The sequence below is a fragment of the Perissodus microlepis genome, chromosome 13 (assembly GCF_051167445.1).
Source record: "Perissodus microlepis isolate ML-2025 ecotype Zambia chromosome 13, ASM5116744v1, whole genome shotgun sequence".
NCBI lineage: Eukaryota > Metazoa > Chordata > Actinopteri > Cichliformes > Cichlidae > Perissodus > Perissodus microlepis.
The window spans coordinates 31416680-31439474 of NC_140473.1; the positions used below are offsets into that span (position 1 = coordinate 31416680).

Genomic DNA, 22795 nt, shown 5'->3' on the forward strand with positions numbered 1-22795 from the left:
CTGTGTTATAAAAGCAGTCAAACCCATCGCACGCCCCATGAAAACAAACTTTTTGAACGAACCGGAGTCTGATTAAAACTGGAGTTTTACGAGCTCAGGTTTAATTTGATATCTGCAGGAATAAAAACACGGAGCTGTAAATGAGAACAGGTCCACCTCAGAAACTCTTTTCTTTGGCATTAACTGTCGTTGTTTGAGTGCTTCTGAGCTTTTCATGGCCAGATTCAGCCGCTCAAACCTTTGGTGTAAAATCCGACTTTGATACGTTGTTGGGAGAGTCCGCCTGCTCACACCTGTGACCTCTCATCCCGGTTCTCCTGATCGGCCGTTAGGACAAAGAAAACTGTCCTGCAGCTGTTTGTTGTTTGCAATATGGATTCACAGGGTTTCCATCTTTTTGAAATATTCATGCCGATGATCCTCATGACGTCTGACTAACCGTCTCTGTTCAGGTTCGAGAGTTTGGAGCCGGAGATGAACAGCCAGGCGTCCCGGGTTGCCGTGGTAAACCAGGTTGCCAGGCAGCTTATCCACAGTGGACATCCCAGCGAGAAGGAGATCAAAGCCCAGCAGGACAAACTCAACACCAGGTAATCAAACTGGGATTATCAGGCCTCTGATGACAGCACGGCGATTAGACTCGTGAAGGAAGCGAGATTAAAAACGACAAAGAAACCGATCTGAGACTGAAGGAGACGGCGGAGAGGAACGCGAGCACGTCGGTCAGCTGAGAAACTTTTAGTCACAGTGAAAAGTTTATTTAGCAGCTGATCAGAGACGAGTCAGGAAGTGAAGCTGGACTGAGGTTAAAAAGAGGCTTAAATGTATTTTTACCTGTTTTAAATGACAAATAATCAATCAGAGCTTTGATTGAACCAGAGCGGTCCGTGTATCCAGCAGGTCTGCATCTGGATACGTTTGTGATGTTTGGCTGAAAACATGAAATCATTTCTCTAAATGTTTCTTATTTCACTTTGATATGAAATATTTATAAAGCAACACCACCTCCGTCTCAGTGGAAAAACTTCCAGACACTCCTGGATCCTGGTCGGCTTCAAAGCTGTTTCTTCCTGATAAACTGAGCTAAGCTAACAGAAAAACTGAACACAACCCCGCAGATATTAAAGTCTGTTCATGTCAATAAAGACACTTTAAAGATATACTGGTAATTATTTTAGGTTATTTAATAGGAAAGAATGTTTTACTCATAAATATTAATTAATTAGGTGTAATTATGTCTCTCAGCATTAAAAATACATAGAAGCAGCCGCTGGTTTATGGAAGCTGCCATGTTGCTCCGCCACATTGAATACAGAGACGGAGACGTCTAATCACAGTTTATGTGTGTGGTTACAGACCGGCTACTTACGCAGTACACCCGATATGGACACAATTAATCATGTGACCCTGCCCTCACAGAGGGCCGGCTAAACATCAGCTGCTTATAAGCTAGCATCTGTGAGCTAATGTTAGCCTCGAGTGTCCTAAAAATGACACTTTTCCTCTGATAAATAGTTTGGCTACATTCTCACATCATATGAACACTTAATCAGTTAAAGTCTAGGAGTCCAACAATGTTAGCTTCACTTCAGAGAAAGGTTTACCAATGCTGGCTAACAGTGGCTAGCAGCAGCTAACAGAAGCTAACAGCAACAAAAACAGCAGCGCTAACTGACAGAAAGTTCAGCAGCTCACCTCAGTATCCCTGTTCAATCCCTGTCATCAGTCTGAAATAAGCTTCCCTGACTCGTTTCAGACTCCTTTGAAGCTTTTACAGCGTCCTCCAGAGGGAGCAGATTTGGATAGAGTGCTAACTGGAGTCATATTTATATGTGAGATGAATGAAGTCTGAGTAACTGAAGCAGATTTTTAAAACTACACTAAAGATCAATACTGGTTGGATCTAAAGCTGGAAGCAACAGAATATCTCGTAATTTTTGGTTTACATTTGTAATCGTAGAATAAAGAAAGCTTTAATGTTGGTTTATATTTCAACATTAAACGTAAAACAAATGTTGGCGCTAAACCAGAGTTAAGCTGTTATTAAAACTGAGAATGTAAATAAAATGAGTTTAAATGACATCAAAGTAAAATTGATAATAAGTGAGCTGCGGGGTTGATCGGATTAACCGGCATCAAACGCAACAAACCGTTCCTGAGCAGGTAAATCGAATCAGAGTTGACGGTGTTTCTGTGTCCAGGTGGAGTCAGTTCAGAGATCTGGTGGATCAGAAGAAGGAAAGCCTGAACTCTGCTCTGGGAGTCCAGAACTACCACCTGGAGTGCAACGAGACCAAGTCCTGGATCAAAGAGAAGACCAAGGTACCAACAGAGCCAAATTACCAAAACCGGCGAACGACGAGAGGCGTGATTTTTACACGAACCACTCTGTGGTGCCTGATCGATCTTTTTGCCCCCCGTCTGTGTGCAGGTGATCGAGTCGACCCAGGAGCTGGGGAACGACCTGGCCGGCGTCATGGCTCTGCAGAGGAAGCTGACGGGGATGGAGCGCGACCTCGTGGCCATCCAGGACAAGCTGAGCGACCTGGGAAAGGAGGCGGAGCGTTTGGGCTCCGAACACCCGGAACAGTCCGAGGCCATCAAAGGGCGTCTGGCTGAGATCACCGGCGTCTGGGACGAGATGAAAGTAGGCTTTTCTCCCTGTGTCTGTATATAACTATCAAACGGAGAATTTGGTGCTGCTAATCATCTCCTGGCTGTTTTCAGGACACCCTGAAGAACCGGGAGGAGTCTCTGGGCGAAGCCAGCAAGCTGCAGCAGTTCCTGCGCGACCTTGACGACTTCCAGTCGTGGCTGTCGCGGACGCAGACGGTCATCGCCTCCGAGGACATGCCCAACACGCTGGCCGAGGCCGAGAAGCTGCTGGCCCAGCACGAGGGCATCAAGAACGAGATCCGCAACTATGAGGAGGACTACCAGAAGATGAGGGACATGGGTGAGATGGTGACGCAGGGCCAGACGGACGCGCAGTACATGTTCCTGCGACAGCGGCTGCAGGCGCTGGACACCGGCTGGAACGAGCTGCACAAGATGTGGGAGAACCGGCAGAACCTGCTGTCCCAGTCTCACGCTTACCAGCTGTTCCTCCGGGACACCAAGCAGGCCGAGGCCTTCCTCAACAACCAGGTGAGCTCGTCGTTCCATCTCACCTGTGCTCCGCGGTGTAGAATCTGAAACCTCAGTTACCATGGATACCAGACGACAGGAATTGTGTTTGGATTGCTGACGAAATGGTTCAGAGGGTCATGTGATGTGAGCACAGAGTGAACCGCCGTCGCATTAATGATGCTCACCGTCTCCGATCTGCGACCTGGCGTTGGTCGAGGCCACCGTCACATGATTTTGGCCCAGATCTCTCCCTCTGTACTCCCTCCCAGCACGGACCCCAAGTGCATGCTGGGACAGAATCCAGCTTCTTTCTTTCTTTGCATAACTTTTACCCAAATAAAAACCTTTAGCTGGAAACGGTGAGTCAGAGATATCAAATAAAGACTCCTCAGTCTCTGAGCTTCACACAGTCAGAGAGCTCAAACGTCCCGCAGAGGATGTCAAAGGTCAAGTAGCTGTTCAGCTGACAGACGAGAGTGACGGGACGTGAGGTAGTTCAGAAGTTCAGCCAGCCCTGTGATAGGTGAGCAGCGTGAGCATGGCGCTCGCTGTGCGATCAGAGGCCTCAGCCTGCGTCACAGTCCAGGATTTAAAGAATCATCAGCAGTGATTTCGAACACTTCCGATTAGAAACGTTTCTGGTCGTGCGGCTGTTTTCTCAGGTCACACGCTGCCACCTGCTGGTGAAAAGCCTCCATTACAGCCACATGTTTACCCTCAGTGTGTGATCTACAGCAACTCATTTCTGTCCACTTGAGCTCACTCACACGTTTTCAAGAGAACATGTTACGTTTCTTTTACCAGTTACACAGAACATTAATTAATAAAAACTCCAGAACAAATGGTAATGTCTCTGTGTTTGGTCTTCTCCTCCTCTGGCAAAATGGTGGAAATCCTGATGATGATGATGATGATGAAGGCTGTGCTTAGCCAGGCTGCTCATTAGTTAGCGGAGATGGGAGGATTACATCAGACGAATTAAAGTTTAAGCTGGAGCCTGGTGGCTGTAGCTCAGGCGGAGATCATCTCAGTGTAACAACCTCAGCCTGCTTCCTTCACTTTAACGTAGAAGTTCGATGGTTTTGAGATTGTTCTTACATTTCATTCTGAAACAACCCCTTTAAGATGACTTTGTTTTGATTGGCTGCCCCTCGTGCAGGCTTGAAAAAGCCCCACCCCTCTCTATGACATCATCCAGATGCTAGTTTTTAACGACTCCTCTGCGTTCCTCCACCAGGAGTACGTCCTGGCTCATACAGAGATGCCCACCACCCTGGAGGGCGCCGAGGCTGCTATCAAGAAGCAGGAGGACTTCATGACCACCATGGACGCCAACGAGGAGAAGATCGGCGCCGTGGTCGACACCGGCCGCCGCCTGGTCGCTGACGACAACATCAACGCCGAGCGCATCCAGGAGAAGGTGGACTCCATCGACCAGAGGTGACCAAGAGTCTGTCAGTGTGTGAGAAATCGATCCGGGAAGGGAGGGAGGATCATTTGATGATTTCCTTTTTACGATACATGTGACGATGTTAAAGGGAAACGTGAGCTTTACAAACTTTAACCTTCCTGCAGAAAAACGAAACAAAATAACTTTTGTTCTGCAGACACAAGAAGAACCGAGCGGCTGCCAGCGACCTGCTGACGAGGCTGAAGGACAACAGAGACCTGCAGAAGTTCCTGCAGGACTGCCAGGAGGTAAAGCGCCGCCATTCGAAACACACGAAACATCCAGAGTGCGGAGGGCTTAGCCTCTGCTTCAGCTGCTGCTGGTGTCTGAGCTCGTTTGCCGGCTGTGTGTCCTCAGCTGTCCCTGTGGATCAACGAGAAGATGCTGACGGCTCAGGACATGTCGTACGACGAGGCCAGGAACCTCCACAGCAAGTGGCTGAAGCACCAGGCCTTCATGGCTGAACTGCAGTCCAACAAGGAGTGGCTGGACAAGATCAACAAGGTGAGCAGGGAGGAGGCGGAGTCAGACCGAGGAGGGAATCGGTGGACTGAAGTACGCAGCACAGATGAGCCGAGCAGCTGTTAGAGTACGAGAGCAGCCTGTCGGTGCTGGGTGACATCACTGAGAGCAAAAGCATCATTTTCGGTTGGCAGCATAAACGTCGCACATCCTCGTATATCAGCACAAATATGTAAAAGAGTCCCTGTGACATCGCCTGTTTTAAAGCTGCCGTGTTTCTAAGCTGTCATCCCTGAACTCAGGAGCGTTGTCCAGTCCAGATCAACCGCTCGGCTCAAGGTGTAGACGCGACGTTGTTTTCTGCTCTGACGATTGGTTGAAACCTCCTGTGCCGCAGGACGGGCAGACGCTGATGGCAGAGAAACCAGACACGGAGGCCATGGTGAAGGAGAAGCTGGCGTCCCTGCAGACGATGTGGGACGAGCTGGAGTCGACCACGCAGACCAAAGCCAAGTGTCTGTTCGACGCCAACAAGGCCGAGCTGTTCACGCAGAGCTGCGCCGACCTCGACAAGTGGCTGGGCGGGCTGGAGGCGCAGCTGCAGTCGGACGACTACGGCAAAGACCTCACCTCGGTCAACATCCTGCTCAAGAAGCAGCAGGTGAGGACGAGGCGTTTGTTGTTTCCCGCCATAAACGGTTTCCTTTCAGTGTGAACTATAAACTGTATATCCGCACGATGTTGGCTAAAACACTTTGTTATTATTGACTCTATCAGCTGTCTGAGGGTTTCCCTGTAAACTGGTATTTGCAGTGATGCATGAAGGAGGAGAAACCTGGACCTTTGATTTCATGCTAACAGCAGGGCGGGTTGGGCCCCAGCCCCCCCTTCTTTAGGCACGCCCCTGACTCGTGTTATTCTGCACAGACACAGCTTTTTTCATAATCAGATAATTATTGATTGATTGATCCGAAGCTCGTCGTTACTGCGAGTCCTCCATCGTCATGCTTTCTAAGCAGCTTTTACATAATTCAGCCTCACACTCGCTCCACTCGCTCCTCTTACGTAATCTTTCACTGGAGTGTCGAGCCCACGCTGAGAGCACGGACAGCCGTGTTTGTGGGGACCTCGCCGTTTTTCCACTGACGATGGTTTTAAAGGTGGAGGTCCTCGATGGTGCCGATGATGGTTTTATTAATGTAAGAGTAACAGGGAGGTCCTCACAGAGATGGTAAAACAGGAGCGTGTGTGTGGTGTTGGGGGGAGATCATTAGCAGAGTGTTTGATCTGTCAAACAGAGAGAGAGGAAAACAAACCCTCCTCCTCGTCTTCCTCGCTGCTCTAATTTTAGTTCAGGCTGTCCTGTTTCTGCTGCAGACGTTCTTTGTGTTTGTCAGTCGCTTCTCGGACGTCAGGAGATTTTTTATTTTACATTTTTGACAATACTGAAGGAAAATTAGACGAGGCCTCAGAACCAGTTTTTAAAAATATCTTCTTTAAATTTATAATTTTTTAACACTATGTTTGTTTCTTCAGTGAGCAACACTGTTTTTAATTTAAAGTATTTATATTTAATATTGTCTTTTTTATACATGAATTCTATTTTTAATGCTAACTTCATGATTTTTTACTGTTTTGTATTTTTACTCATTAACTGAGTTTTAAGCTTCTCTTATTTATTTTATTTATTTTTGTTTATGGTTTCTTTTTGCTGCTTATTGATTTTTGAAACCAAATGAAGTATTTTATTTTTAAAATGTTGATTTTATTTAGTTTTTAGGTCTTTATTGCAGTTTTTAATATCTTGATTTTTCTGTGGATATTTCTCGCTTTGTATTTGCTCCTCATCAGAATATTTTCTGAAGGTATTTTATTAAATTATTTCATTTTCCTCGTTAAAGCAAAAAGATGCAAATAAAGCAACATCGTGCCGACGATTGAACCGAATATGAGAAAAACTTTCAGCTCTGTTGAAACAAACTGTTTGTCTTAGACGTCATTCACATATTTTCTGGGGGGGGTTGCGCTCGTGTCTGTGGCTGCAGCGGCGTCTTCTCCCCGTCTCACCTGTAAACTGTCCTCCTGCAGATCCTGGAGAGCCAGGTGGATGTACGTCAGAAGGAGGTGGAGGAGCTGCAGAAACAGTCACAGGCCCTCAGCCAGGAAGGGAAAGGCTCCGAGGAGGTGGATGGACAGAGAGTCACCGTGGAGAGGAAGTTCCAGACGCTCCAGGAACCACTGAAGAATAGGAGAGACCACCTCATGGCCTCCCGGGAGATCCACCAGTTCAACCGAGACGTGGAGGACGAGATCGTAAGTTTTTAATGTAACGACCTCTGAAGGTGAAAATCATCTGGGCCCAACAAAAAGTTAGTAAAATACAAAATTAATGGATTAATTTGTATTATATTGTGTGAAACATTAAAAGTAAATGAATTTGGAGATGAATAAAAATGAATCAAAGAAAAACTTCAGCAAAAAAAGTCATAATGCATGAAATGGAAAATTAAAGAAAATATCCTTTAAATACTACAACAACACACAAAAGTACATAAATAATTTATATAATTTTTAATGTGATTTTGGTCCTTTAACGATGACACACACATGTTTTAATAACATGAACACAAACATCGTCTCCACGTTTCTCAGAAACGACTTTTGACAGAAGTCGTTTCTGAGAAGGAACCAGAAGTAAAAGCGTCAGAGAGGAAGTCGCAGCAGCTGCTGCGGTCACACTGATCACACTGATGTGGGAATAACAGGTGACGTGTGTGTGTGTGTGTGTGTGTGTGTGTGTGTAGCTGTGGGTGGAGGAGAGGATGCCTCTGGCCACTTCAACCGACCACGGACACAACCTGCAGACGGTCCAGCTCCTGATCAAGAAGAACCAGGTAGGCCTCACCTTTACCTGCAACCTGCACGTTTTTCACGTTGATGTTTTTTTATTTCTAAGCACTTCCTGTTTGGGATTTTTACAATATTTCATTATAAAAGCAGTAAGCCTCATAATCCTCTCTGTGACCTTTGACCTTCACAGACCTTGCAGAAGGAGATCCAGGGCCACCAGCCTCGCTATGACGACATCTTCGAGCGCAGCCAACACGTCCTGCGCGAGGACAGCCCGACGACCGAGCTGATCCGCCAGCGGCTCGCCGACCTGCAGTCGCTGTGGGAGCAAATCAAGAAGGAGACGGAGAAGCGCCACACCCGCCTCAGCGAGGCCCACGAGGCGCAGCAGTACTACTTTGACGCCGCCGAAGCCGAGGCCTGGATGAGCGAGCAGGAGCTGTACATGATGTCAGAGGAGAAGGCCAAGGTGAGGGGAGGAGCCGTGGAGGGGGTGGAGAAGACGGACGCTTTCAAACTAACAGAGCTCTGACACGTGAGATCAGGCTGTGCGATGGAAACCTGAGTCAGGTTTTAGTGCACTGGCACCTCGGCACATCATCTTACCAAACAGAGTCAGCTTTGGAGGTGGATGTGTTCAGATTTTCAGAATAAAAGCACCTCTAAGGACAACATTTTCCCCGATTATTTTCCTGCAGTTCTCTCTGACTGCCCTGCAGCAGCCCTGTGTTGCATTCAGGCACAGTGTGTTTGACCCGGTCCTCTTGGCTTTAGAGAGCAGCGTTGGATATCTCTGAGCAGGAAAAAAGACGTTAATGAAAATCTTACAGCCACTTAATCTCATTGGTTGTATGTTTGTTGAGACTTTCCTTGTATGTCTCTGTGGGTGTCTGTTCTGTTTCAACTGTTAGATGTTTTGAAGGCCAGATTACTGAGTTAAGTTTGGTGATCAAACTGTGTGGGAGCATCTCACCTGCTGATCAGAATTCCACTGTGCATCAAAACTGGAGCTCAGACTTCTCAGACGCTCCGTTTTCTTCTGTTGGAGCACTTTTAGCATCTTTATCCGACCAATAATATGGCTGCTGTGGGGTTATTGTGCTAACACGGTCCAGACCAGGACTAGCAGACAGCTAGCGGCTACAGCCGCCTGTCAGTCAAAGAGGCCACGCCCCTAATAATGCAAGTTTTAAGCCTAAATATAACTTAACCAGGCGAGTTATGAAGCAGTTGTTATATTTGTCTCTGACTCCTGAAATGAACCCCAGAGAAACTGTTAACGTGTCTCCTCCAGTACAGAAAACCTGTCCTCTGCATATAGAGACACTCTTATTCTACTTCCTGTCTTTTACTTCCTTTTAATCTTTAATCTGTGACAAAAGTTGAATCTAGTTTTTATGAAGGGGGGAAATGATCCACAGAGAACAGTGTGTGTGTCAGGCTGTGAACATGTTTGGGAGTCTATGGGGACAGACTCACTGCTGGAGCCTCTAGTGGACGTTAGAGGAACTGCAGTTTTAACCTTTTAACTTTGCTGTAAAATATCTTTAAACAGCTTAATGCTTTTCTCAAACACTCCTCGACTCTTGGAACCATCTTGAGGAAACATCCTGCACGATTTAAATAAAGACGATGTTACAGAGAGTCGGTCGGTCCGTGTTTCTGTCCTCATGGCTAAAAACTTCCTCTTTCTTGGTTTTCGGGCACCTCCCGTTTCCTCTCTTTGCTTTTGTGTTGGTATCAGACTGTTTCTGCTGCTCAGCTCACTCTAAAAACTCTGGAGGCGGGTGATGTTTTCACTTTGGTTTTTCTGTGGCGTCAGTCTCAGGTGAACTCTGCAGGTGAGGGGAAACTGTCAGAGCTGTTTAACATTCCCGACTCTTCTCAGCTTTCCTTCCACTGCCTTCACTTTTCTTTTCCTCAGCATCTCCTCTCCTTTCTCACTTCTTGTTTCTGATTCTTTAATTTAGTTTCTTTTTGAATCATGTTGGAAAGTCCAGAGAAATCTGAGCTTTTGCTTTTGTTAAAACCAGCCTGTGTGTGTCTATAGGACGAGCAGAGTTCGGTGGCCATGCTGAAGAAGCATCAGATCCTGGAGCAGGCGGTGGAGGACTACGCCGACACCGTCCACCAGCTGTCCAGCACCAGCCGGGGCCTGGTGGCTGCCGGGCACCCCGACAGGTGAGGTCGTTTTCCTGCTTTGTCACAGAGAGGAATGAATTTAGCGAATAATGAGGATTTAAAATCTGTCCTGCAGCGAGCGCATCGGCATGCGTCAGTCTCAGGTGGACAAGCTGTACGCCGGCCTGAAGGATCTGTCCGAGGAGCGCCGCGGGAAGCTGGACGAGCGTTTCCGCCTCTTCCAGCTCAACCGGGAGGTGGACGACCTCGAGCAGTGGATCGCCGAGAGGGAGGTGGTGGCCGGATCGCACGAGCTGGGACAGGACTACGAGCACGTCACCGTGAGTTACTCGATCAGCCGCCTCCTCGCGCCGTGCAGGCGCCTCTGTGGTTCTTATGGAAGCATAAAAAACCCGACGTGTCCATATAAAAACGAGTGAAAACAGGACGTCACAAAGACTTTAAGGCACCACGTCGTTTGTGAGCGTGCCCATTTCTATTTCCTCTCCTCTTGCAGATGCTGCAGGAGCGTTTCAGAGAATTCGCCCGCGACACGGGCAACATCGGCCAGGAGCGCGTGGACGGCGTCAACAAGCTGGCGGACGAGCTGATCAACACCGGCCACGGCGACGCCGCCACCATCGCAGAGTGGAAGGACGGCCTGAACGAGGCCTGGGCCGACCTGCTGGAGCTCATTGACACACGGACGCAGATCCTCGCCGCCTCCTACGAGCTCCACAAATTCTACCACGACGCCAAGGAGATCCTCAACCGCATCCTGGACAAACACAAGAAGCTGCCGGAGGAGCTGGGCCGAGACCAGAACACGGTGGAGACCCTGCAGAGGATGCACACCACCTTCGAACACGACATTCAGGCGCTGGGAACGCAGGTGAATATTTCTCGTCTCCCGCCAAGCCTGGATCTGTCCGAGCTCTCGTCCCGTTAAACGAGGTCGTCCTGATTATCTTCTGTCTGCCTCTCGCTGAACGATCAGAAACTCATAAACTGATATTCTCCAATGAGAAATGAAGGCAGTGACGTTATTTAGAGCATGCTGATGGAGACTGTCGTGACTCTGATTCTGTAGCTTCATGTTCAGTTTTTCCTTCCTCGTGTGTTTTTAAGCTGTTCCGTATGCTGAAACGTTTCCGTGCTGCTTCCCTCGCAGGTGCGGCAGCTTCAGGAGGACGCCGTTCGCCTGCAGTCGGCGTACGCTGGAGACAAAGCCGACGACATCCAGAAGCGAGAAGGAGAGGTGAGCTTCGGTGTCGGGCAGCAGAGGTGCAGAGAAACCACATCAGTTCACTCTCACCCTGATCTTCCTCCTCCTCCTCTTACTGACCAATGAGCTGGATGCAGCGCTGATGTCGTGACGTCACTTTAAAAGGCTGTTTGCCTCGCGCATGCTGCACTGCTGCCGCACTAACACCGCACTCTTCCTGCGCAGCTCAGCCGCTTTGTCACATGAATAATTTTAGCTCTCTGAGACACTCGGACACGAGCTGGAGTCACAGATCGAGAGGTGAAGGGAAGCTAAACGTTGGAACTCACAGAAACATTTTAGGATGTTACAGGGCATGGTCAAAACTGGGAACACACTTCCAGCTTTGTGTTATTCCCATAATGAGGAAAAATCGTTTCAAACCAGAGTTCAGGTTTAGGCGTCAGAGGTGAACGGGAGCGTGGTCGCTGCCGTGTGCGGCGTGCAGAATCGTGCACGGCTCACCGCTCTCCATTAAAATGGAAGTTTAATATCTGATTGCTCCGCCCACTTTTCCAAAACGGAGAAACTGGCGTTGCAGTTTGAGGTGAGGATCGTTTTTGGACTCATAAATTTCATGCTTTTAATCATTTAATCACTTTTTATGCGAGTGTGCAGCAGTGTAACAAACAGAGTCCAGATGTGCAGTTTTAACACGTTTCTCTCAGATCAGCGTCTTTGTGTGAAGGTTACTGTTCATGACGCGCGTGTTCTTACAGTCACGGCTGCGTGCGCCGTCGAGCTCGACACGAAGCCTCATTTGCATATCAACTGTTTTTACTCTTTGCACTCGTTGCTCAGAGCTCGCTGTAGAAACGTGTAAGTGTGACTCCATCTTTGCCCGTCAGCTGAGGTTACAGGCGAGGAACAGGCGGTCTCATCACCTCCAGCTCTCACGTGTCCTCAAACAGCTCAGCGTCACGTTTCTGTAAATCCGGACAGTTTAATTAAACGTTGGTGAAAAACCTTCAAATGAGGATTTGACTCCAGAGAGGAGGCGACGTGCTGGGCTGAAAGAGAAGCAGCTGAGCAGCTCGCACACCTCGTGGCTCCGCCTCTTCCTGTTTGGCCTGCTTTGCCAAACAGTGATTTGCAACGTTTCCGTGTGTTTTTCATGTGTAATATCTTTATGTTGGTAAACAGGGTTTACAAAGAGGTTCAATGTAACATTTTAAAATTACACGTTTTTCAAGCATCTTCATAACTCTGTTATTGTAATCACATTCTAACCAATCCGGCTTTTTGTGCACTTCAAATATGTTTGCAGAACTCTGGTGATTTTTGTTGCATTATGTGCGTTATCCTCTTGGCCAGATCGCTCTGAAAGAAGACATTTTTAATGTCAACGAGACTTTTTACCTGGATAAATAAAGGATACGTAAACGTCACTGCCAAAAGCTTTTGTGGTTCTACCCTGTGACAGGTTGTTTGAGGCTGATGAGAGATACACTGTTTCATAGACCAACAAGTTATTTATAGCAGTTTAAATGCGAGGAATCATTTTTTGGCACTGGCATTAGTATTTTTACGGGGGTGTGGTGCCGGCCCGATACGGCGTCACTATTTGTGCTTTGTAAACGCGATGTCGCTCTGTAACCTTTAACATAGTAAAAGGATCCTAAACAGGCCGACCTGCTGTCGGCGTTCCTTCATTGTTAGGAGAATAAATCTGTAATGATGGCGCTGTAGTGCTGAAACTCTTACCCGTCCCTGCTTCCGATTGGTCAGATGCCGACTGGCTGTCATGTGACCTTTGAGCCCACTGGGATAAGTGAAGCCAGGTGAGCAGAAGGAATCCCGGACTTGTCGTCAGTTCGGCTCTCGGGTTTCGGATTCGCCGCGATGAAGAGAAACGTCACGCTCCAATAAAGTGGAGCCGTGCTTCGTGCGAGCTGCTGGGTTTGCTCCGTATTCGTGTCAGTCCCGCCCTGCTGGACTTGTTGATGCTGAGCACTGAGTGTTTTTGATGGCGTTGTGTTTTGACCATTCCCTGTATGTCCGTTTCCTCCCTGACCGCCCAGAGGAGAAAGGGAGAGGTGAGACTCTGTTTACCACAAACGTCGGCTTTGCATCAGTCTTCATTTTGGCTGCAGTTTTAGGCTTCCTTTCCTCCAGTCTGACTAAAATGTTGATGAGCCGCAGTAACATTTTAGTCCTTCCCATGCAGCTTAGTGTTTCCCGCAAACGCTCCGAACATTTGTTCTTTGTCTCCGCTCGCCTGAGCCGCAGAGGGGGTTAAAACAAGCGCTGCTCGTAGTTTGAGTCTGCTGACTCGGCAGAGAAAGAAGACGACAGACTGACAGTTTTGGCCTCCAGCGAAGCTTCTTTCAAACTCTTTTTAAATAGTTTTAGTCTTCCTGCACCTTAGCTACCAGAGCGTTCAGCTTGCAGTCCTCTGCAGCCACGACTCCATCAGCTGACGAGTCGCAGAGTCAGAGGGGTTATTCTGAAACGATGACGGTCAGCCGGGCTGTTCGGCTTTGTAAGCATTCACCCCGAACAACCCGCCTCCTCAAACACAGTAAAAACATCTGCGGCCTGGATTCATCGAAAAATGTTACAAATACAACACAAACTGAAAGATGTGTGAGAAGCTTAAAAGACAAAATCTAATAAAAACTCCAAAATAATTCGATCAGTTTGATTAAAACTGGACTTTAATGTGCAGATTCAACACGTTTCTGCAGAAAGTCACCAGTTAGTAACAAACAATGTAATCTTTAACATTAGTAATATGTGAGGTACATTTAAAGACAGCTCAGCAGTTTGTGTGAAAGCAATGTTTTCGTTCTTACAGCAGCTTTGAATGATTCACAGTTCAAAATAATCCTTCTTTATCTGATCCCCCCCCCCCCCCAGGTCATCCCATCTGAAACGACTTTAGCTCCTCCCACTTTAAAACAGCATTGAACTGATTGGCTACATGTTGCGATCCCCTCTCTGTGACATCATACAGATCCCAGAGTACCGTATTATTAGAACCTGATCATGTTTGATATGAACCAGAAGCATGAAGCAGAATCAGTCCACGCTTCCTCTCAGATAGATGATATATCCTGTCACACATCATCGTCTGAAATCTGAACAGAGCCATGAATAAATAGATAACAGCTGATGTAATAACTGATGGAAGTGCTGCTGTTTGCTCTCCAGCTTTGGCCTCTGCAGTCTGCACGTATGACTTTTTATTTGCTGGGATTGGCTTTTATCTGCGCCCTCAGGCTGTGACGCTCCCGACAGCACAGCTGGACGCCTGAAACACTAGATCTACTGCCCCCCCCCCCTCCCCCGTAATGATCTGAGTCTGGATGTCATCACTTCCTGTCCCCCTCCCTGATTCTCAGAGGCCCAGCCGGCTCCTTTTAGACTGCATTAATTAAACCAGGTCTTCTGAGCCTCTCGTCACTCGGGGCTGACCGTCGCTCTTTGTTGTCTCCTCCCCCCTCAGGTGCTGGAGGCCTGGAAGAACCTGCTGGAGGCGGTGGAGGGCCGGCGGGCGAAGCTGGTCGACACCGGAGACAAGTTCCGCTTCTTCAGCATGGTGCGCGACCTGATGCTGTGGATGGAAGACGTCATCCGCCTCATCGAGGCTCAGGAGAAGCCCAGGTAGGAGGCACGGAGGGGGCGGAGCTTCCTGTAATGACTGTATCCCTTTACAGGTTTATTATAAAACTCATCCTAAATGTTTCTGAATGTTTGGGGTTCATGTGACGCCGTGCTTGTTTTCAGGGACGTGTCGTCCGTGGAGCTGCTGATGAACAACCACCAGGGCATCAAGGCGGAGATCGACGCCCGCAACGACAGCTTCACCGCCTGCATCGAGCTGGGCAAAGCCCTGCTGGCCAGGAAGCACTACGCTTCAGAGGAGGTGGAGACTTCTCACATTTCTCACTCGGAGCGAGCACGCCGAGCACGCCAAAGCTGCCGCGAAATCCTTCATTACTCTGTTTGTGGTGATGTCATCGCTTTACTGAAGTCATGAACTTTTGAATCTTTCCTCTTCGCAGATTAAAGAAAAGTTGCTTCAGTTGACGGACAAGAGGAAAGACATGATTGACAAGTGGGAGGACAGATGGGAGTGGCTTAGACTGGGTAAGCGCCTCCGTGCTGTTCAGTTTATAGTCCGAGGTGAGCGGGTGGATTTGGGTCTAAGGTGTGGATTTGCTTCCAGTGCTGGAGGTGCACCAGTTCTCGCGGGACGCAGGTGTGGCCGAGGCGTGGCTGCTGGGACAGGAGCCCTACCTGTCCAGCAGGGAGATGGGGCAGAGCGTGGACGAGGTGGAGAAACTCATCAAACGCCACGAGGCCTTCGAGAAGTCGGCCGCCACCTGGGAGGAACGCTTCGCTGCGCTGGAGAGGCTGACCACGGTGAGCGCGCGCCACGAGAAAGTGCCGTCACTGGATTAAATCTCAGCTCTGAAAAACGAGACGTTGACTTTGTTCTTCTGGTTCCAGATGGAGTTACTGGAAGTGAGAAGAAGGCAAGAGGAAGAAGAGAAGAAGAGACAACCGCCCGCTGAGGCCCAGCCCGCCGACGCTGCAGCTCAAAGGTGAGAGCGTCAGTTTGTCGACTCAGCCGTCCCAAACCGATGTACGGACCAGTCAGGATTCAGGTTTCAGTGTTGGACGCAGTCGCAGCTCCTGAGGCTCATTTACATCAGCTGTGCTTCAGTTTCATCTCTGCTGCTTTTATGGTTTTGGACCAACTCTGATTCTTTAAGTTTGGGCTTAAACCTGTCCTTTCATACAAATATCAGTTCAAAGAATCAAAGAAAAGTTCTGCTGCAAGTGTTTTAACGTCTTTTTCATGTTTCTTTCATTTCTGGGCATTTCCCAAAGTTACTTAACAGAAGAGTTAAATTATAAATCCTGATCATTCGTCTCTGTCTTTGTTTAAATCCTTCTTGGGAAGTTTCCTTTGTGTCGGAAACTTCTGGATACTGTAAGCAGCGTTTTGATTGTGTTTGAGACTCGGCCGTATTTCCTCAGGAACAGCTTTGTGTCATCGTCAGAGTCCTTTCTTCTGTCACTTTTCACAGACACATGTACAGTTGGCATTTGTGTTATTGTGACAAATATTTTAAATTATTGTTGTTACAGCTGTTAACGAATGTTTGCACCTAAACCGCGCAGCCTGCTCGCCGCGCTCACATGAAGGTTTTCAGTTTAATCGTCTAACTTCGCCAGCTGAGCGAGTTCGTCCGGACGAAGCCACTGAGGTGCGTCTAACTCTCTGCGTCGCTGTGCTTTTTGCAGGGCGGGCGAGCCGGCGTCTCAGAACGGGCTGCCGTCTGACCAGGAGTCTCCCAGGGTTAGTTACCGCTCACTCACCTACCAGAAATACAGCGGCACCCTGCAGAGCCGCAGGGGCGCCGCTGCACCCTGAGCTGCACCCACATCACACACACGTCCTCACATCAATCTCCAGCATTTATCGTTTGCTGCTCCTTTCTGATTATTAATGTCTTATTTTAAAACGAGTTTAGCTTTCCAGGTGTAATCTTCTTCTCTGATATTTGTTTACTGACATGAGGAATCACAGCTGATGGGCTGTTTTTAAGAAAGCCTGCAGATGCAGCCTTTGCACTTCAGCATCACCTTTGAGTTTGAGACCTTTTACTTTGGTGGGAACTTTTAATATGAACCAAACTTCCCTGACGTTCCAGTTTGTTCAGGCTGGACAAAGACAGGAGGAAAGCAGTGTTTCTGTTCTTTCACTTTCACACACAAGAACAAACCAGAGTTTTATCCACTCCTCATTTTTCTTCCCCTCCGTCTCCTCTTCCTCTCTCTCAGCTCGACACTCCTGTCATCCTCTCCCCTCAGTTCCTTATGTTCCTGCTAGTTTATGTCATCATTTATAAACTCACCCTGTGGAATATGAATGACTGAGGATACAAACAGAAAGACATCTCAAACTCAGAATTAGCCTTAAAGCCACAAACTGCCACTTAAAGCATTTGTTCCATTTTCATAGAAGAGATTTTTTTTCTGAAATGTAAATCGTGGTGTCGTCAGCATATCGTGACTCACCATGAAACAAAACCAAAGACAACTTAAATCAGTTTATCAATCATTAAAACTGAGGCTGATTTATCCTGATGTTAAGAAGAAGCAGGTCTTACTGTTCTTGTCTTACAATAAAACCTTTAAGTTTAGATTGATCAATAAGACTTTCAATTCAATTCAGTTTTATTTGTACAGCATTAAATCACAACAGTCGCATCAAACCCAGAGAAAAACAATCACATGACCTGTTATGAGCGAGCACTCTGGTGACAGCGGGGAGGACAAACCCCCCTTTGAACAGGAAGAAACCTTTACGTTGTCAGTGTGTACTTCACGCTCGATTCCAAACAGATGAAATGAAATATGTAACAAATACCTTAAATAACTTAATAAAAATAGACACAGTTTGAAAAGATATCTTGATATAGCAAAAAAGTCTTGAATTAAAAGTATAATAAAGATATTAATGATGTAAATTTATAACAAAGTAACTACAGAATTATTCCTACAGTAATACAGGTTGTAGCCAGTATGAGGTGCCTTCAGCCTGTTGTTGCGATTTGTTCACTAAATATAGTAAATCATGACTCATGTTAGTTTTTATGTATTTGTAAGAACACGTGACGTTATATTTAAAGTCTATCATTGATACCAAAGTTTAAAAAAAATCAAAAAACATCCCAACAAATGGGAAAGTGCACCTACTGCTCCACCTGTGCCTACGTCCACAGACCATTCACCGTCTCATAAAACACGTGTCCATCCTTTTCATGTAACTCTGTTAAACACTCTATTATCTCTTTAATATTGTACTTATAAAACCATTAAAAGCATATTTGTGCATTAATGTAAGTTACACCGAATTAAGGAGCTGATTTATCAGCTGACAAAGTGGAAGCTAAAGGGAAAGATGATAGTAACACATGTATAACTGCACTGTTTAACAGTGAACTCCATCTGTGGACACCAGAGGCAGCCCCGGACTTACATTTTCACCTCCGGCTTTCCTTCATGTCGTACTTACAGCCTTTACGACTCATTTGTCAGAAACCCATTCCTCATAAGGGACGTTAATACTGTGACATACACCCAGTGGCCACTGTAATGGGAACACTCTAACGCCAATGCCATCAAGTCTTACTGATCGGACTTTTTGAACTTGCCTTAAAATCAATCTTGTGTTCCCGCTGAGGTCATAGTTGGCGTTGTGTAGACGCTCCGCTGTATTCGGCCCCTGAGTGTACGTCCACTGCTGCTCGCTACATGCACTCATTGCACCTACAATCCATGTTAAAATCATTCCTCATGTAAAACTGATTCTCCACACGTCTCACCGTGTGAGTTTCTCCTCATTGTATTTATTGCTGTTGTATCACTGAGACGCTGTTTCCTGTCTTGTTTTCATTGTTTACTGTTGTCGTTTCCTTTTTTCTGTTCACGGTTTGTTTTTGCATGTAGATGCAGTTCATTCAGTCGTTCCCCGACTAACACACATTCCCCAATAAACCCGTCAGAACCAACCAGTCCACGTGTTGTCCATGCATACTTTTCACTTTTCTCTCCATGTACAGTGTTGGTGTTTGTGTTGCATGCTGTCACCATCATTAGCATTTCAGTTGGATGTTCTGTTTCTGCATCTAATGTTTTTCACCAGTTTTCATCCGGGAGCTTTCCTTTAGTGAAATATTTTTAGTTATTTTACAAAGTCAAGAAAAAGATCAGATAAGCAAAGTGTTTGGTCCACTGACAAATCCAGTATATTTCAGTTCACTCCAATAAATCAGCGTCCCTGCTGTAAAGAAGAGAAGAGAAACAGTTGAGACTGGTTCTGTAACCTGAAAGCAAACGCAGATGGACCGCCTCAGTTAGAAAAACCCAGAAATTTGTTCTACAGCGAGTCTAGTTTTACCTGTTTGGATTTAATCTGTACAACGTCTGCACAGGCTTACAGATCTAATCCTTCAAGTTACTGAAAATTATCTTCTATGTACAAGTTTATAATTCGCTAAGAAGGTTAGTTTCTAACGACTTCTATCACGCCAAAGGTTCAGGCTCAAGTTTAAATTCAATGATAACAAAGTCAGCGCAGTCTTTGGAGGATAGCATGGCTGTTGGCATCGGTTTAGCTCTTCAGTCATTAAGTAATTGTTCTAAGGAAAGACTGCTAAGCAGTAAAAAATGGTCTTTGCTGTCAGGTGCAAAAATGTTTAAAAATCAAACAAAAACCTGCTTCTGCGCCAGGCTTCAATCGTTCTTCAGGAATAGTTGATTGGATTGAAGTGGCCCAGTATTTGGTGGAGAAAACACTGAAACAGGAACACTTGGATCTGGTCTAGTCTTTAACAAGCTCAAGTAAAATTCTTAGGAAAAACTGCTGCACTAACTATAGGTAATAGTAGTAAGTTGGGGCCCCTACATCTGATCCAGACTGTCCTTTGGTGAGAGTTCCTAGAATTGATCCAAGTCCTAACAAATCCCTTCAATAACTGGTCGAATGTTTGAGAAGCAGAACGCTGAAGCCGTGAGGACACACTCAAGTAAAATCTCAGAGGATAACCCGAGCCCAGTAAAGTCTTCCAGCATCAGTTTCGCTCTCCGTGAGATCTAAATGAAAGCTCCCGGGATCGGTCCAGCTCTTCAGTTAAAGCTCCCGGGATCGGTCCAGGATCGGTCCGGCCTTCGAACCGCCCATTCGTCCATCCCTTGAAGAGCTCAGTAACGGGGTAATAAGCATCCGGTTGGAGTGGGTGTGGTGTGGAAAAAGTCAAATCTGTTTATGATACTAGGCCAATCGCCTTCTCCCCTCACCAACAATGACGCCCAGTAATGACTTCCAAGCAATTTTGTCCATAATTGTTTGAGATTTTTTTGGTGTGTTTTTTGGTCTCACCTGTGCTGGCTTCTCCCTGTCCTCTTTCTTCACGCTCGCCACCGTGTTGTGCGTTTCTGAATGGTGTTGGGACTGTGCATGTGGTAAAGAGTGTAATCACAGCATGTCTGCAATCTTAATATTTAATACAAATGTTGTTCTAATCACTGCTGAAATTCAGCTCAGCTCACACCCAATAACACTGAGCTAAACAAACGCTGCTGTACGAGGCTGACGTAGCTGATGTCAGAGGCTCGGTGGGCCAATCAGAAGTCTGCAGTAGTTGTGTTGGTTTGAGCAGTTCAGAGGTAGGAAAGTGGGTTTATTAACCTGTTACAGGTGACCTGTACATGTTCAGCTTTGTAGTTTTATACTTGGACCATACTAGGGTAGCTTTGCATGATCAATACTTCAAATTACTTTGGGCCACTCTCCCATTAACCCACCTTTTTTCTGGTCCAAAGATTTCTGACCTTTGGACCAGCCAGTGGGTGGGGCTTTCACTCTCTGACATCATCCAGATCCAATTGTAGAAAAAATTGGATGAAATGGTGCTCAGAGCAGTCTGCAGGGTTTTGGTTCACAGGGATTACTGCTTCCTCATTAGTAGAGACGCTGGTCATGTTTAATATGAGCGCCCACCACTGGAACAGGAGTTGTATGACAGGAAGTTAGAATGGATTCACTTGACCAGTCGGCTGGCCAAAGTGGTGACGACCCTGGAACCTCTGAGCCTCAGGTGTTGCCGCCAGTTTTCCGCCAGTTTTCTTGGATTAACTTGTTTTTAATTAAGTTCTTGCCAACAGACATACTGCAGACCGCAGGCATGTGGTGTTCCTGCATCGGGGCAAATAATAATAATAATAATCATGTGGCCTGACATGAACTGAATGTCAGTTTAAAGGCAACAGAGAGCGAGATGATTGGATCCGTCCACTCAGAGTAGATGGACCCGATGGTTTCCCTCAGCTGGTTTGGTTTAGTCCACTTTAATCTGCTTGCATTTTCCCAGGATTGGTCATCCTGGAATATTTGACATCAGTTGGGTTTTAGGAGTTTTATGTGAGGCGAGGGCAGACAAGTGTAGATTCAGGAGAGGCCGACAGTCGAATCCTTCTGGTCTCAGGTTTTAGTTTGTCCAAACTGCTCTGCATGCTGCAGCTCTCATAACTCTGATTCACAGCTCTCCTTCTTATTTCACTCATAAACGAGTTTCTCCTCTGACTCTCTCTTCTGTTTCCAGGAGAACGTGGACGGGGCCGATGTGGTGAACGGGGTGTCGGAGCCCAGCCCCGCTGGGTCTCCGGGGGCGTCTCGCAAGGGCAAGCCCAGCCAAGCTGCGACCCTGCCGGCCAAAACCCAACCTGACGCCCCCAAGCCCCTGCTGGAGACCTTCCTGCACCGCAAACACGAGTGGGAGGGGCACAACAAGAAGGCTTCGAACAGGTGGGGATCACCTGCAGACACACCTGGAAAGAAATAATAACCCAAATAATAATAAGTTGCGCTTGTGAGCTGCTGTTATTGTAAGAAAATAAAGCTCAGCGATGAGGTCGACGTCTGCTCGTGTCCCTGCAGGTCGTGGCACAATGTGTACTGTGTGATCAACCTCCAGGAGATGGGTTTCTACAAGGATCAGAAGAGCGCCAGTCAGGGCATTCCCTACCACAGCGAGATCCCCATCAGCCTGAAGGACGCCGTCTGCGAGGTGGCGCTGGACTACAAGAAGAAGAAGCACGTCTTCAAGCTGAAGTGAGTTTCAGACCTGATAAACAAGTCTTTGTTTATACTGGACCAGTCAGAAACACATCACAGACAGCAAAACGATGCAGTTCTTTCATTTAAAGAAAGAACCTGACGGACGCCAACGTGCGCAGTTTGAACTTCCTGCTAATGTGTGTGTTCACCTCCGCAGGCTCACTGACGGCAATGAGTATCTCTTCCAAGCCAAAGATGATGTAAGTATTAAAACACAGTATTTCAGCCTCAGTGTTTGGTGCGTCGTTCAGTTTTAGTCAACATCGCTGTTATTGTTAGTCTTATATCTGCTTTACATTAGAAATATGTCGATCATTTATTTGTTTGGATTGGAAATACAATCCAACTTTATTTATGGAGCAACATGGCCAAAGTGCTTTCCAGTAGAAAACAGAGATCAAAGTTAAAAACTGTACATTAACCAGACAAACAAAGTTAAATAACAATGAAAAAAAGATACATTTAAATCAGTAAATGTTAAATATTAAAACTGGTGCTGTCAGCGTTAATCTCGTTAAAATGGTGTTAATGCGGATCGCCCTGTGAGTGGGGCTGCACGCCGTCAACGCGTTAGCACGGTTAGCTCGCTTAGCTTGTTAACGCGTTAGCACCAGAGATTTGCCGCGTTAATGTGGTTATGGCGTTAATGCCATTTTAACGAGATTAACGCTGACAGCACTAATGAAAACTAAATGAAAGGGTTGCAAATGATCTAAACAAGTGTACGTATCCCGAAATGCGTTACATACGAGCGCTCACCCGGGTCATGGTGGTCGGACCTGCTCGAGTCGAAGGCCCGGGTCACGTGACCGTAGAGGGCGAGTGGTGTTACAGTGATTATGATGTAATGTTTCTGCTGAGCTCATTTCTTCCTTCGTCTGCT

At 46.8% G+C, this 22795-nt stretch overlaps 1 protein-coding gene across 3 annotated transcripts in view; it reads left to right on the forward strand.

Moving 5' to 3' along the window:
- LOC146375403 (spectrin beta chain, non-erythrocytic 1) overlaps window positions 1-22795 on the forward strand; it is a 102091-nt gene that overhangs the window by 76273 nt on the left and 3023 nt on the right. For all 3 annotated transcript variants that reach the window (XM_084948868.1, XM_084948867.1, XM_084948865.1), the window contains 24 exons: window positions 453-590; window positions 2202-2322; window positions 2432-2647; window positions 2728-3147; window positions 4367-4569; window positions 4737-4827; window positions 4937-5083; window positions 5439-5702; window positions 7130-7354; window positions 7846-7935; window positions 8082-8360; window positions 9942-10072; window positions 10149-10353; window positions 10530-10904; window positions 11184-11270; window positions 14725-14882; window positions 15006-15144; window positions 15284-15368; window positions 15448-15644; window positions 15732-15826; window positions 16533-16587; window positions 21398-21600; window positions 21733-21906; window positions 22070-22112. In XM_084948868.1, coding sequence (XP_084804994.1) covers window positions 453-590; window positions 2202-2322; window positions 2432-2647; window positions 2728-3147; window positions 4367-4569; window positions 4737-4827; window positions 4937-5083; window positions 5439-5702; window positions 7130-7354; window positions 7846-7935; window positions 8082-8360; window positions 9942-10072; window positions 10149-10353; window positions 10530-10904; window positions 11184-11270; window positions 14725-14882; window positions 15006-15144; window positions 15284-15368; window positions 15448-15644; window positions 15732-15826; window positions 16533-16587; window positions 21398-21600; window positions 21733-21906; window positions 22070-22112 — 4141 coding nt within the window. The remainder of the gene's footprint in view (window positions 1-452; window positions 591-2201; window positions 2323-2431; window positions 2648-2727; window positions 3148-4366; window positions 4570-4736; window positions 4828-4936; window positions 5084-5438; window positions 5703-7129; window positions 7355-7845; window positions 7936-8081; window positions 8361-9941; window positions 10073-10148; window positions 10354-10529; window positions 10905-11183; window positions 11271-14724; window positions 14883-15005; window positions 15145-15283; window positions 15369-15447; window positions 15645-15731; window positions 15827-16532; window positions 16588-21397; window positions 21601-21732; window positions 21907-22069; window positions 22113-22795) is intronic.